General features: G+C 40.8%; 1 protein-coding gene across 2 annotated transcripts in view; it reads left to right on the forward strand.

The window, feature by feature from the left end:
- Vav3 (vav guanine nucleotide exchange factor 3) overlaps window positions 1–2,155 on the forward strand; it is a 335,871-nt gene extending 333,716 nt beyond the window's left edge. For both annotated transcript variants that reach the window (XM_052730572.1, XM_052730573.1), the window contains one exon: window positions 35–2,155. In XM_052730572.1, the coding sequence (XP_052586532.1) occupies window positions 35–76 (42 nt within the window). In that variant the 3' untranslated portion in view covers window positions 77–2,155. The remainder of the gene's footprint in view (window positions 1–34) is intronic.
- The last annotated feature ends 12,826 nt before the right edge of the window (window positions 2,156–14,981 follow it).

Consider the following 14,981-nt stretch of genomic DNA (forward strand, 5'->3'; position numbering starts at 1 on the left):
AGGTGTTGATATGTTGGTTGTTTTTCTTTCATAGGTGGGCTGGTTTCCATCCACATATGTGGAAGAAGATGAGTAAGGTCCCACCTGCACCAAAATCTCCAAGAAGGGGTAAAGAGAAGCCTGCACTGTGTTATGAGTTAACTGAAGTATTTAGAAAGCAGCATTTCTGGCTGTTCAACACCTCCCTTCTTTTTTTTTCTCCTTAGTCTTAATGCTGGGATTTTCTAAAGATGCTGGTCCTGACAGATTAATGGCTTGCCTAGAGCAGTGCAAGAAACAGCCTGCCAGTCTGTCATTGTCAGGGACCGGGGCAAAACCAAAAGCTTTTCTTCCCCTAAGAGCCCTGCAAATACATCAGGTCAGGGTTCTCCTACTTCATTGGGTCAGGCACCATGGATGCCAGCCATTAGGAAACGTTTCATGCATATTTACTTTGTTCTTACAGCTTTTGATGATACAAAGAAACAGAAGTTTAATTTTGCTTTTTCCCAGCATGAAGAAAAAGTAGAGTTCTGCCATCTGGGAATGATCCAGCTTGCTGGAAAGATCCAGCATTTCTTGTCTTAAATTGTTCAACAGGTGACTCATTGCCTAGCAAACACTTTTATCCCCAGATGTTACTTGCGATCAAATGAAAGCGACTCATGCTCAGGTTTGCATCGTAAGTGATAAATTACAGAGGGGGTTTTAATTATTTATTTGATGTCCTGATTGTATTTCCACACTTCTTTATAAAGAAGAAAAAGAAAAGCACATGAAAGGAAGTGTCTTTGTATTAAAGCCTCACAACTTTCATGATTTCATAGGGTGTTTTGGAAATGTCATGCTTGACAAAGGGAGCTTGGCTAGGCAGGTCCTGCTTAGTTGCCAGGAATCCCAGTGAGGTAGAGGTGTTTACAGAGACATATCCTGTAATCCATAGGACATCCTTGTAGGCAGCAATACTGTTAACACGAACCTTTCCCTTCCCCTTGGAAAGATCCAGGGCGTATTTTCCTATTTCCATTCTTTTTTTATTTTTTTAATAGTAGCACAAAAGAGCTTTATTGAGGATTTGGGAAGGAAAGTCCATTGTTTCTAAGAGAGAAGGAAAGACACCAGTGTTCTCTTGGCACCTTGTTTTTCCCTTCTGAAGCCATTCTAGCTATGTCTTGATTGGTAGTGAGATCCATTTTGCCGTGTGTTTCTTTCACAAAGCCTTCACTGTGTTCTGTAAGGGGTCTAAGTAGCTTCCTCCTGAGATGCGTGGAGTCCCTATTTGAGGCAGTCAAATTAAGATGCTAACTTGGCCCTTCCATGGTGGACTATCTCTTTCATAGCAGTAGCTGTGTTCTGACAAGATTCAGAAAGTGTTCCTGCTTGGAGGAAAAATAGAAGTATTTTTATCGTAGACATGATCTAGAAGCTTCTTGTACCAGATTTTTTGGTCACCTCTGACATGAAAGGCCTGTGACAGCCTGTCCTCTCCCAGCTCGCATGAGTGCCAGAACTTGTTCAATGGACACATCTCCCTCCAAGAGACCCCTGGTGGCTAGAACTTCTCATTTAAATAGACCCAAGATCTTTACCTCAGATTATGTAAACTGTGATTGTGTTTTAGAACAATTAAGCTTTTGTATATGTGTAAATGGTCATGAAAATGTATTTTATAAAACATATGTACAGTCAACTTGTGCTGGCAAGGTCTACTCTTGGAATGGATTCCTACCCAGAAAGTCTTATCTGTGTCTCGGGGATGTTTTGTCTGTCACTGTCAGCAAGTGTCGCTCTGGAGAGTACAGCTTCCCACAGACTGAAAGGCTCCTGTGGACAGTATTGTAGCATGTATTGTTTATTTCAGTCAATAGACTCCATGCCTCACAAGTGGTATGTGGTCTTCCTGTTGCATTTCATTGGCCTCAGAGTTTCATAGCAGAGGACAGAAGAGCCTCTTTTCATGACATCACCAATGGCAACTGTGTCTACATTTAGTACTTTGTATTGGAGATTTTAAATGCCACAAGCTGTGCAGATTTCTAATACCAAAGACAGAAGTAAATGTTTTCCGTGGACTTTGTCTTGCCTGTCTGTAGCCCCTGTGTAATATGGTGAACTGGAATGGTATTTTACTTTGTAATATTTTGTAAATATGTCAATAAAATAGTTAATACTTGCATTAAGAGGATTTGTCTCTTTTTATTTTTGTGCGTATGTGTGTATATGTATGCACATGTGTGCTGCACGTGTGTGTGGGGGGCACATGAATGTGTGCACATGTGTGGTGCTAGGGATAGAACCCAAGGTCTTCTGCATTCTTTGCAGATAATCTACAATTTCTTGAGGGTTGAAGATTTTCTCCTTTGTATGGTCCTGTAAGACATACAACCACCTCATAATTATCAAAGGAGTATTAACCCTGATTTTAGTGTGATTAGCTCAGGATTGCTATCAAATCTATGAAAAAAATCTTAAGATAAACACAATATTTACCAGTACCATCTATTCCATATGTCAGTGAGGTGCTACATGATGTTCTAAAGCCCTTATGTGCTGTGGGATGTTCTGTATGGCAAATGTGTTGCTGATTAGTCAATAAATAAAACACTGATTGGCCATAGGCTAGGCAGGAAGTGTAGGTGGGACAAGGAGGAGAATAAAGCTGGGAAGTGGAAGGCTGAGTCAGAGAGACACTGCCAGCCGCCACGATGAGAAACAGCATGTGAAGATGCCGGTAAGCCACGAGCCATGTGGCAAGGTATAGATTTATAGAAATGGATTAATTTAAGTCTCTGTGTTTACTTGGTCGGGTCTGAGCGGCAGTGGGACTGGCAGGTGAGAGAGATTTGTCCTGACTGTGGGCCAGGCAGGAAAACTCTAGCTACACTTATGTGCATTTAAAACTACCTCATTATCTCCTGTCATCTATATTTTCAGATGAGAAAACAGAGGCATGTTAGTAGGTTACAACATTCCAGGGGCCACATGGCTAGTAAGCATGTGACAAGAGATGCGGCATCTGGCTGTGGTCAGTATAACCACTGCATCATACTGCCACACTTTATAAGGAAAGAGAAAATTTAGGAGTGTTTTGAAGCTTGCAGTTCAAAGAAAAGGCATTTGATATTAAACAGTGATCCAGATAGTTTAAAATATGTACAGAATTCCAAATTATTTGGCTCCTCCTAGTCCCTGAAACTCCTCTTATGCAGAGACAAGTTTGGTCATCATCATTATCACTGTCAATATGAAGTAAACAATTGGGTAGTTGCTATACTAACTTTTTAATTCTTTGGACACAATTCAGGCTCATTTATTAGATTGAAGTAGAAAGTTTGTAGGGTCTAAATGAATCCTGCTGGAAAAGGAATTGAATGAATTGGTGTTATAGGAAGAGAGAGGTTTTGCACTAATTAGTTGTGGGTTCAAACCCTAGCTCTGCTACTGACTCTCCAGAAAAGATGTTTCTTCATTTATGATAATAACAATTATAATGAGAGCTGAAGAAGAGACATCATATGAAAAATGCTATTTGTATGGACTCTGGTGCATAGTAGGTTTTCAAAAAAAAAAAAATCTTGGTCTCTAGCATAATTGCCATCAGAGCGGCTTCATCCAGCAACTGGTGGGAGCAGATAGAGAGACCCACAGCCGAACATTAGGAGGACCTGAGGAATCCTGTGGAGGAGGGGGAGGAAGGATTATATGAGACGGGGGGGGGGGGGGGGGGGGTCAAGGGTACCACAAGAAAATGGCCCCAGAATCAACTAACCAGGGCTCATGGGCATCATAGAGACTGAACCAACCATCAGGGAGCCTGTATGGTTCTGACCTAGGTCCTCTGCATAGATGTTGTGGTTGTGTAGCTTGGTGTTCTTGTAGGACATCTAACAGTGTTAGCAGGGGCTGTCTCGGACTCTTTGCCTGCTTTTGGGACTGTTTTCCTCCTGTTAGGTTGCCTTGTTCAGGCTTAATGTGAGTGAATGTGCCCAGTCTTACTCAACTTCATATGCCATGGTTGGTTGATAGCCCTGGGAGCTGGGAAGCCTCCCCTTTTTTGAAGGGAAAGAGAAGAGGAATAGATCTGGGAGAGAGGGGAGGTAGGGGAAAGGGACTGGGAGGAGAGAAGGGAGGTGAAACTGTGTAGGAATATATATATGTACTCTGATGCCAAATTATGAGCTTGCTGTCTTTATTCTGAACACAATGGAGAGCGTAGGCTTTGTTTCTTACCCACAGCTTAATTTTCAGCAAATGATAGGCAGACTAAAAGATGTATGTTCAGGGAGATTAATATGCAAACCCATAAACAAGCTCAGAAGTGGCATTTAACAGATCCACATGATTTTTAACTAAGAAGACAGAATATTCACTCAGCTTAGACTCATTTAGACTCTGTCCATGTGTCATTTCAGTTTGCACTAAAGCTAGCTTTGTGGGATTGCTTGGACTCTGATAAAAATGTGATACACCTGTCTGGTCTGGCAGGCTCTAGAAGGCATTTCTTTTAAGTAATGAACACATGCCAGAACAGAGGTCAGAATGAATCTTCTCTCTCATTAGGTGCCATTGATTAGACTAGATTTTTTTTTGAGGGGGGAGGGGGCTGTGACAGAAAAACGAAGTCCTTTTAAAGCACTCTAGATCCTGACTTAGAAAGTTCCAGAATTTCTGAGCACAGTGTGACTGCAATTAATTTTACAGGCACATGGCCAGATGGCAAGAACTCTCAGTGCCAAGTTAGAATGCATACAAAGTCACCTCATATCCTATCTCATGAGTCTTGAGCAAGATGAACTCCAAAATAGCCCAGTGTCCAAGCTGGGATCTGGCTTGTCCCTGATGTGACGATAAAAGGTACTAGCAAAGTAAAGGCTCAGACCTACATTTCCTGACTCCAAGTCACATAAATGTCCTCTGAAGTACCTGAGATACTCTTAATTTTCTAGTTGATGCTACAGTTCCTCTGGCTTTTCTTCTGGCAATCACCCCGTAGGAAGCTGCTGGGACCCTAGCTCAAGTGAAACTATATCAGAGTGAGGGGTTTTTGTTTGTTTGTTTTTTATTTTTGTTGTTTTTTTGAGACAAGGTTCCTCCATATAGCCCTGGCTGTCCTGAAAATAGCTCTGTAGACCAGGCTGATCTTGAACTCACAGAGATCTGCCTGCCTCTGCCTCCTGAGTGCTGGGATTAAAGGCCTGTGCCATCACACCTGGCTCAGAGTGATAATTCTTGCCACTCCTGCTGCCAGAATGTGTTGATGAGTTTGATGATCAGTAGACCCTAACACAACTCTTGAATCTGATCAAGGAGTGCTTGCGGATTTTTCTAGTGATCCACAAGACCTCTTTTCAGAGAGGAAAAGAGAATTTGTGTACACTAGTCATCTGTTGTGTGTTATCTCATTTATCCCACACAATCATTCTGAGAGTCCATGAAAGATTGTTCTAATCTTGGAATCCTGCGATCTCTAGTTCTGGTTCTGTGAATCTTCTAACACTGGAGTTTTTCACTAAGGCTTTGGACTGTTTCAGTCTTTCAAATGACCCATCTCTTTTTTTAAGATACAGCAAATGAGTGGTTGGGGATTTAAGTTTAGACCCAGCCGAGCTGTCTCTTCTGTATAACCAGCTGTCTAAGGTTGCAAACGTTGCACACACTGCTCATCCTTCTTCGTCTCCCATGGTATAGTAACATGACGGCAGCAGCTGGCAGCAGAGGACTGGATAGGGTAATATGTGTAAAGTGTGTAGAGAATTGTCTGGCAGACATGCAGCAAATGAAAGAGGTTTTTTAAAAATTTTAATTTGGCCATTATTTTAAATATACACTCACACAACCAAATGTCACAAATTTAAAATGTTGACTTAGATAAGGAAATAAAAGTTCTCTTTGAATGTGTTTTTAGCCTTTGGAAGAAACATCTCAAGTTAACTTCACATCAGAAATGCCTTAAAAAAAAAACTATGCACAAGTGGAGTGCCAATCAAATGCTCTACTAGAGCATGGTGTATCAGTTATCTACTGCTATGTAACAAATTACCCCAAAACTTCACAGCTGAGGACAACATTTACTATTGTGCCATTTCTATGGGTCAGGAGCCAAGGAGCAGATTAGCTGGTTATTTTTAGCTCAAGACTTCCCATGAGGCTTCTATCAAGGTGTTAGCCAGAGTTACAGTTACTTCTTAGCCCAGCAAGGGGAAATGTCTCCTGTGTGGACTTCACAAGGCTGCCTCATGATCTGGCAGCTTACTTCTCCCAAAATAAGCATCCAAGGGAAAGTGCAAGAGCATGCCAGATGACAGCTCCTGTTCTTACAACATTCTCAGAAGTGACATCCCATCACTTCCACATTGGGTTATTAAATCCAGCTTCCTCTCCAGGGAAGGGATTACACAAAGACGAATACAGAGCCCTAGGGATTCTAGAGGAATTCCTGATGGCTGCTTGCAGCAGATAGGTGAGCTGAAATGTCTTGAAGTCCAATAGGATGTCTGGCTAAAAGACATGGTTATTTTGAAAAAAAAAAAAAAAAGATAAATCTGTATTTTAGATCTTAGTAAAAAACAACCCCTTGAGGTCTCCTTAGAGCTATATTTACTGAATAACACACTCACTCAATACCAGTTTCTACAGAGGAACAAGGATGGATGGAATGGGGGAGATCTCTCCAGGAGGACTCACATCTTCTTTCTCATTTAGGAAATTCCCTTCCTGAGGTCCAGAATGTAGGAAGAAGGAAAGTTACTCAGTATGTAACACATGGGATCTGTATCATATTTAAGGAAAAGAAAATAGAAACATTAACTGGGCATGCCTAGGAAGGGGCCATTGAAAATTTAAAACTATAAATTCTCCAAATTTCTGGAAAAATCACTTCTTCCTCTCCTTATTCATTCAGCAGATATTATTTGAGTTCTTTCTATGTATAGTTCAGTTCTAGACATCAGAACACAACCACAAACCTGACACAATTCCTATATTTGAGGAGCTTATATACTTACAGATTACAAACAGGAATAAACAGAAATAAACCAGAAAAATACGTAATGTGAGATACCGCTAAGTATTATTATTGGGAGGAGACATACATACACAATACACACACACACACACACACACACACACACACACACACACACACACACACACACACACATACACACACACAATGAGGAGAGTGTTACTTGGCATAGGTGACCAAAAATGTCTCTATGAGTTCTATGAAATTTTTGTTTAATTTAGAAACCTAATTTAAGTGATAAAGAAAAAAACAGTATGAATATCTGAGTGCTGAGTGTTTGGAGACCCTCAGGGGCCCAGAGCAGCTGGAGAAGGTGAGAAAGAGAAGAGGATAGCGGAAATGGAAAATGGTAGATGTTGAGTCGGGCAAGAACAGCGGGAGGGACTTAAGGGGGCTGTGAACTCGTTTACATTTCAGAAAATTCACAGTGGAAGTGAAACTAGGCCGGTGACATCAGCACCGCTACCATCCACCAAACTCCTGTGTGCCTAGGACCACCATGGTAGCTACAGGAACTCATTATCTAAAAGTTCTAGAGGCTAAAGTCTGAGGTTCAGTCACTAGCCCGCTGAAGGATGGCGCATGCGCATGAGCAGAGCCTGCGCCTAGAGGCTCCCTTCTAGAGTTTCTTGACTTGTTGCTGCACAGATCTAATTTGCAGCGTGTGTGTGTGTGTGTGTGTGTGTGTGTGTGTGTGTGTGTGTGTGTGTGTGTGTGTGTGTGTGTGTGTATGTGTTTTCAAATCCCCACTTCTTAAACAGTATGAAGTCACATTGCAATAGAGTCCCATGCTACTCCATTATGACTCATCATAACGAGTTGTGAGAAAGCAGGTCACATTCTGAGAACCCAGGAGTTAGCTTGGACAAATGAATTTGGAGGGTAGAGCACAGTTCAATTTATATTTATTCTCTTCCTTTTTTCAGATTATTAGAAACATTTTTTAACAGCTATTGAAAGGGCCAAAGTGCATGGGAAAAGGGAAGTGAGCCTAAGAGAGGTTTTCCTTTTTATCAGACTGCATGGAGCACCTGTCAGTCTGGCTCAGCCCCACCATAACAAAGGTTGAGAGCTGGTAGGTAAAACCAGCTCTCCTGGAGACAGTACTGCTCCACCTATGTATTCCTCAGCTTTTCAGTTCCCCTAGAGAATTACCTCGGTTCTCTCTCCCCATGTGTCAGGATCACACATCCTCTTGCCAGCAGGGGAAAGTTCCTGGGTATTTGTGTGAGTGAGCTCATTAGGAACAAGCACCCCATTTAAATGAATTAATGAAACACTCCTAAATCCTGTGCAAATTAGGCCTGCATAATATGTCCAAGGGAAGAAAACTGTGCTGTGGTTCTACAGGAAAGTGGGAAATGCCCTCAGCATTTATTACACTTGATGATTAGATATTGTTGCTTAGTGGTTTGAAGGAGAAAATTTGCATTAATAATATCTGAAGCAATGAATATAAATTTGTGTTGAAAAGATGTTTCTTTTACTTTTATTCAGCTTACCTGGTCAACTCATTACCTGATTTAGGTTTTGTTTTTCTATCTTGTTTTTAAGGTCCTATCTGAAATAGGGCATTGAGTGGATATTGAGGAGAGGCAGACAGAAGATAAAGGTGGCAGATAAACCCTCAATTAATAACCCTGGAATGATGCATGTGATTATTTAACATGACTTCAAAACTGTCGAACAGAAACGTCCTGAAGAAAATCTAGTGCCCCTTCTTGAGACTTCTCAGCACAGCCCCAGATACAATTCCAACCATGCAATGAAACCTTTTCTTTTAGTTCATATAGATTGCATTTTGTTGTTGTTATTGTCCTCTGCTTATGAATTTTTATGGTCACCTGGCCAGCTATTTTTAAGCCAATTAGTTTCATAGTTCTTAGGATGTGTATGTATTTCACTGCTGCAGTTCTGCAGTAGAGCTTATGAGGAGAAGGAAAGCTCACCAGACTGAGGAATACAGCAAACCAGGTCTAGTCTCACCTCTTCTGCTGACAAACCGAAAGGTTGGGAGGAGAATCCCAACCCTCTCCGAGGCTGTTTCCGTGTTCCCAGAGCCAGAGCCCCAGCTCCAGTAACTCTTGTATCAGCTCTTCTCGAATGCCATCACTAAACAGCGGGACACTCAGTGAATAACCCGGCTAGGGGACATTCACATGGAGCTGTATTTGTAGATGGGATAGAGAATTGAGGTACAAATGAAACTTTGAAAGGCAGATGGTTTGAATTGCTTCCTTCTTAACATCACCACCTCTTCCATCTCACTCCAAATTCAACTAGATCTCACCTAGGCCAATGTCTAGAAATGGTGTCACCTGCAGTGAACTGGGCCCTGCTGTATCAATAACACTCAAGCCAGTTCTCAGAGATAAGCCAACGGAACAGCCTGAAAGTACAAAATTACTTGAGACTCTTTTTAGGTGATTCTAGGTTGTATCAAATTGACAGTTAATGCTCACTAGGACATCTTGATGCAGAATAATAAGAATGTTACAATAGTGGGGAATGAAACAAGATTTTATCTGTTTATTCAAAGTATCATCATGGCTTCTAGTTGTAAGCTTCACTAATGGGAGAGACAAGAGCATAACCAGGGAGGCCAGGTAACCACTATTGTGTAGCCCAGGTAAGAAATCCCAGTGCTTCATATTCTATTATATCACATTATATTGTATTTTATTATACTACATTATATTATAACTTTGCCTATGACTTAAATATAGGTTTATAAGATAAAGAAACATGGGAGTTTTTCCTCATTTTTTATTCTTTCAGCATGTTCTCTGAGGATCCACTGTTAACTTTTGTTCAAACAGTGATCTCAAAAGCATGAGACAAAAAAATGTTTTATAAGTGATGCCGGCATTTTTGGTTTATGATACTTTCTTTGTGCCATGATATACATGGTTAATTGTGAGCAGCTGACTGAAGGTGGGGATGATAAATCAATTGATCACTTATACGCATGTTAAGCTTGACTTGTCTGTTCAACATTAAGTTAAAATGTCAGGTAGAAAGCTTGGTATAAGAGAAAAAGCTTGGTTTGAGGAGAGAGGCTGGGGAAGAAGAAACACAGAAGTGTTGCATATTTGAAGTTATGGGACTAGATGAAATTTTCTTAGCAAATGGTTATGGGAGGACGAGTAAGCCCTTGGGTACTTCACTATTTAGAATAGGTTAGAAATATTTCAGCAATGGAGATAATTAGAGCAGACTGTCTACCAACTTTCCCCAACACACCTACTCATCTACTTATATGTGCTCCAGCATCCTCAGCTGTTGCTATGGGAACTGTGTCTGTGCTCTGCAAAGCCCACCGTTTCTCTTACTCATGGAACCTATTCTTCTGAGCTCTAGGACATCATGGCAAACTGTCCCTCCTCTATTTTGCAATTCAAACAATTCATTTCTATCTCAAACTCTTCCATAGGACACAAATGCCTTCCTTTAAAAATATTAAAAGAGCAGCCCCTTTGTCCTCTCCATGGCTTTTTTTTTCTTTAAATTTTTTATTGATAAGAAAAATTAGCTTAGAGATTCATGGTAACCACTGACTTACACAGATCGTTAAAGGCAGAATGATGTCCAGGTCAGCAGTGGCCAGTGAGTGCTCTGACTGTCAACATTTGTTAGTTGAGTCTATCAAGACCTTTAGAAGTAATGATATTGTTATTTGATGAATCCAGTGATTAATAGCGAGCTGAGTGCTAAATACAGACAATGTGGAACTACTTTTATCCTCTCTAAATCAAACTCCCCCCAAACAGCTTGCTTAAGTTGCTACCATTGATTTCTGCTCTTTTGTCCTCGCTCAGGCTTGCTCCCCTCTGGCTTTTGATTTCAATACTCTGTAAAACCTTCTTCCAAAGCTTCCACACAGCCCTATCCAAAGGTCAGCTCTCAGCAGCATTTAAATTGCTGATGATCTCTTTCCTTCTAGAAAATGCTTCACCTAGCTTCCAAAAGAGCTTGTTCTTATTCTTTTTCTCATCTTACTAGCTGCTATTTGCTGGGCTTGAGAGATATTCAATCTTGCCTGTGAACTTCACTGAATTGAGAAACACCTATGAGATTACTAAAGGGTACCTCTGGATGTGACTGTGAGGGAACACATTTTCAGAGAGAATTAAAAAGGGTAGCCCTTACCTGAATCTTGGTCTTATCATTCCATAAGCTGAGAACTGAACAGAATGAGGAGGATGAAGTGCAGGCACACATAGTCTACTTCCTGGCACCATACTATGAACTGCTTTGCTCTCTCACACCCCTCTTGCCGTGGCATTCTGGAAAAATGGCATTAAATAGCCCACATCTCTTACTCTCATAGAACACGATACAGTAGAGATGGATAATGGTATTTTAGAAGACCAGTGAAGACAGTTCCTCAAGAAACTGTGGGTGTTCATTTGGTCACGGTAGGCTGAAGGTAAGTGGCCCGGGAGTGTGATTAACCACTGAATTTGGCAGTTATCAAGTTGATGGTGAGTTTTAGTGGAGAAACAGAAATGGAAATATTTGGAATGGGTTCCAGATCAAATTCTAAGTTCTAGAAAGTGTAGTCAGCCCCTGACAAAACACTTGGGGTGGGCCCATCTGCCCTTACTTTTTCTGAAATATTTTTCTGTGCTCTTTGTTTTCCAGTTCCCGGTTTTGATGGTGCTCCTTAGGAAGAACTCTTTGTTTACCCTGTCTAAATCACTTCTCATTTGTCACATTTCCTCACAGGCCCATCTTGTTTTTCGCCACAGCATTAGCATACTATAATTATAAAGTTAGTATTTTTAAAAATATCCTCTACTTTATCACTGTCCCACTATTCTTTAAGCCTCATTAAAGCTGTTTGGGGAATCTTTGGATGGAGTTTCTAGAATGTCACTGGTACAATATACTGATTTTTTTGGAGTGGAGAAAATTTCTTTCTTTGGGGTGGTGCTGCATTGAGCCACATCAATTTGGTAGATAGAATTACATTTCCCAGAATTGCATCAGCTTTATGACTCCTAAGTAGAGTTGCTAAAATAGGTTTTGGAAAAATGAAGTAAAGTAGTAGTTACAGAAGTTCTCACAGCCAAGGCTATGGAAAATGGATAGGATTAAAAGTACCAGAATGAGCCTGTATGGGTCTGAGCTAGGTCCTCTGCATAGATGTTATTATTGCATAACTTGTTATCCTTGTGGGACTTCTAACAATGGGAGTGAGGGTTGTCTCTGACTCTTTTGCCTGCTTTTAGGGCCCTTTTCCTCCTGCTGGGATGCCTCACCAGGCCTTGATATGAGAGTATGTACCCAGGCCTATTGTAACTTGTTACACAGTATTTGGTTGATATCCCCAGGAGGCCTGCTCTTTTCTGAAGGGAAATGGAGGAAGAGTGGATCTAAGGGAGAGGGGAAGTCAGGGGAAAGGAATGGGAGGAGTGGAGGGTTAAATAAATAAAAATTACCAAGAAGATTCTAGATTGTCACTTCTCTTACCCCTTTTTCTTTTAATAATAGTAATAATAATAATAATAATAATAATAATAATAATTTTTTGGTTTAGCTCTTTTGTATGGCTAGTTGACCTAACTCATTGACTCACGAGTTCAGATATTTAGTTATGGATTCACAAAGGTGAAAGGCCACAGAGTTCACAGCCTACAACAGCTTTACCAAGGTTTCTTTTTGCAGTCTTAGTAGCCCCATATGTTTCCCCAAAGGCCAGTGTTTCAGGAGAACTGGCCAGTAACTTCATTTACTTTCTTTCAATACTCCCTTTTCTAAATCTTCTACAGAACTTCCCACAATTATATAAAGTTCTAATTTTATGATAGGTTTCTCTTAGAAAATAATCAGAGTGGCTCCAGTTTTCTGATTAAAGCTTGATTATTTAGATTGTTGTGCATGGGCTCTGCCATGCGGAATTCTTCTACTCTTCAAGGCTGATCTAACCACAGGCTCTGACTTTGCCTAACCTGTGAATAGCAGGGACCTTCCTTGAGCGCTGAATGTGGCACCATTCCTAAAGATAATCAGCCTGCTCTCTGATTACATTGGATCATTTCCATCACGGGAGGCAGAGCTTATTCTTACTCTTCTCTAGATGCGGATTTGTCTTTTAGGCTCACAGTACTGCTGCCCAAACCACCATCGAATAGACTTACAGAATGTCCTACCCCTAGCCCACAGGGCATTATTTCTAACCAAGCCATTAATTTTCTAACAAATTAGGTATAACAATGGTCTGTGTGGATATAATTTACTTGTATTACCATAAGTGAAAGCAGATGGCCTGGTAAACGTACACACTCGTATATGGTCCATCTGTCTGGCAATGCTGCAGAGATGGAGTGATACATTCCAATATGTAGTATATATTGAGGATCATCAACCAATATGCATCCTTTTTCCAGTGGAGGTGGGGGCCTGTAGATAAAAGTAGACTACTGGAGATGAGCATGAGAAGGCGATAGCACTCCCCTGGCTCCAGTCTGTGATCTTAGTTACCTGTATGCCACAATGTGATGAATCCCCACCATGTGTCCTCAACAGCATGTCTTGCCTAATGTGACACACTGAAATATCTCTGAATCCATGAGCATAACGTAGTGTCTGTCAAGTAAATAACAGAAAGTTGGTATTGAGGAGTGGAGTAAATATGGCCGTGAAAAGCCTGACTGTGTTAGTTGTTTGGCCTGTGGAAAGGATTTGTGGCCAGAGTTTGGAGAAGTTGGGAGATGCACACTAGAAAAGCTTTAGGATGCTGCATGGTCTATTTAATGGAAAGTTCTTGGGCATTTTAAAGATATGAGTTCTAATAGAAATGTGGACAGTAAAGACCATATTCACACAATTTCTGACAGGAGCAAGGTCTCTCTTTATAGATGGCCTCTAGGAAATTCTTGTTATGTTATAGAAAATAATATGGCTATATTTTAACTTCATCCTGAAAATTTGAGTGAGACTGAATTCAAAAGTAATGGATGGGTTAGAGAGATGGCTCAGTGGTTAGGAGCAGTGGCTGATCTTCCAATTCCCAGCACCTACATGGTGGCTCATGATACTGTAAAACTGTAGGTCCAGGGTATCCAATACCTCCTTCTGACCTCCACAGACACCAGGCACATAAATGATTCACAGACATACATGCAGGCAAAACACCTATACATATGAAATTTAAAACATAAAAAGAATAATGGACTAGTTCGTTTGTTGGAAGAAATTTTAAGAAAGTATAGCACTCAGGCTTGTGTCAAGGATATTGCTTAGTGCTTGTGGTGCTTTGGATAAAAATATCCCCCATAGGCTCAGGTATTTGAGCACTTGGCCCTCAGTCGACGGTGCTCTTTGAGAATGTTATGGAACATTTCAGAGGTGGCACCTGGAAATTCACCGCTGTGGGTGGCCTTTGAAGTTAGAGTGTATCTCCTGACTTACTGTTTTCTCTCTCTGTGTCCTGTGTGTGGATGAGGATGTGATCAGCAAGCCTCCTGCTCCTGTTTCCATGCCTTCCCTGATTCAAAGCTCTTATGGTTTCCTGCCATGATGGACCCTATCCCTCTGAAAACCTAAGTCAAAATAAGCTCTTTAATTCTTTTCTAAGTTAATTTTCATATAGTATTTTATCATAGCAACAGAAAAGCCACTAATACACTGCTTTATCCAGGGTTGCTGTGAAAAATGTGGGCAAAACTAGAACAGGGTTTCAAAATAATGACTTTTGACCATAAAAGCAGTATATATACTTAAACAAGTGGACAAAATGGCTGTCATTGTTACAGAACTTGGTGCTGTTAGAGGGAATGGTAGACTTTGTAGTAGGACAATAGAAAAATAAATTCCTTGAAGGCAAGACTCCACTCTTCAGAAGCTCCTGAGTATAAAAATAGAAACTCATTTGAAAGTCTTTCCTTTGAAGTAGTGGTTCTCAACCCTCCTAATGCTGCAACTCCTTGATACTGTTCCTCATGTTGTGGTGACCCTCACCCATAAAATTAGC

Source organism: Peromyscus californicus, unplaced genomic scaffold (assembly GCF_007827085.1).
Source record: "Peromyscus californicus insignis strain IS unplaced genomic scaffold, ASM782708v3 Scaffold_9__1_contigs__length_137607984, whole genome shotgun sequence".
NCBI classification, from domain to species: Eukaryota; Metazoa; Chordata; class Mammalia; order Rodentia; family Cricetidae; genus Peromyscus; species Peromyscus californicus.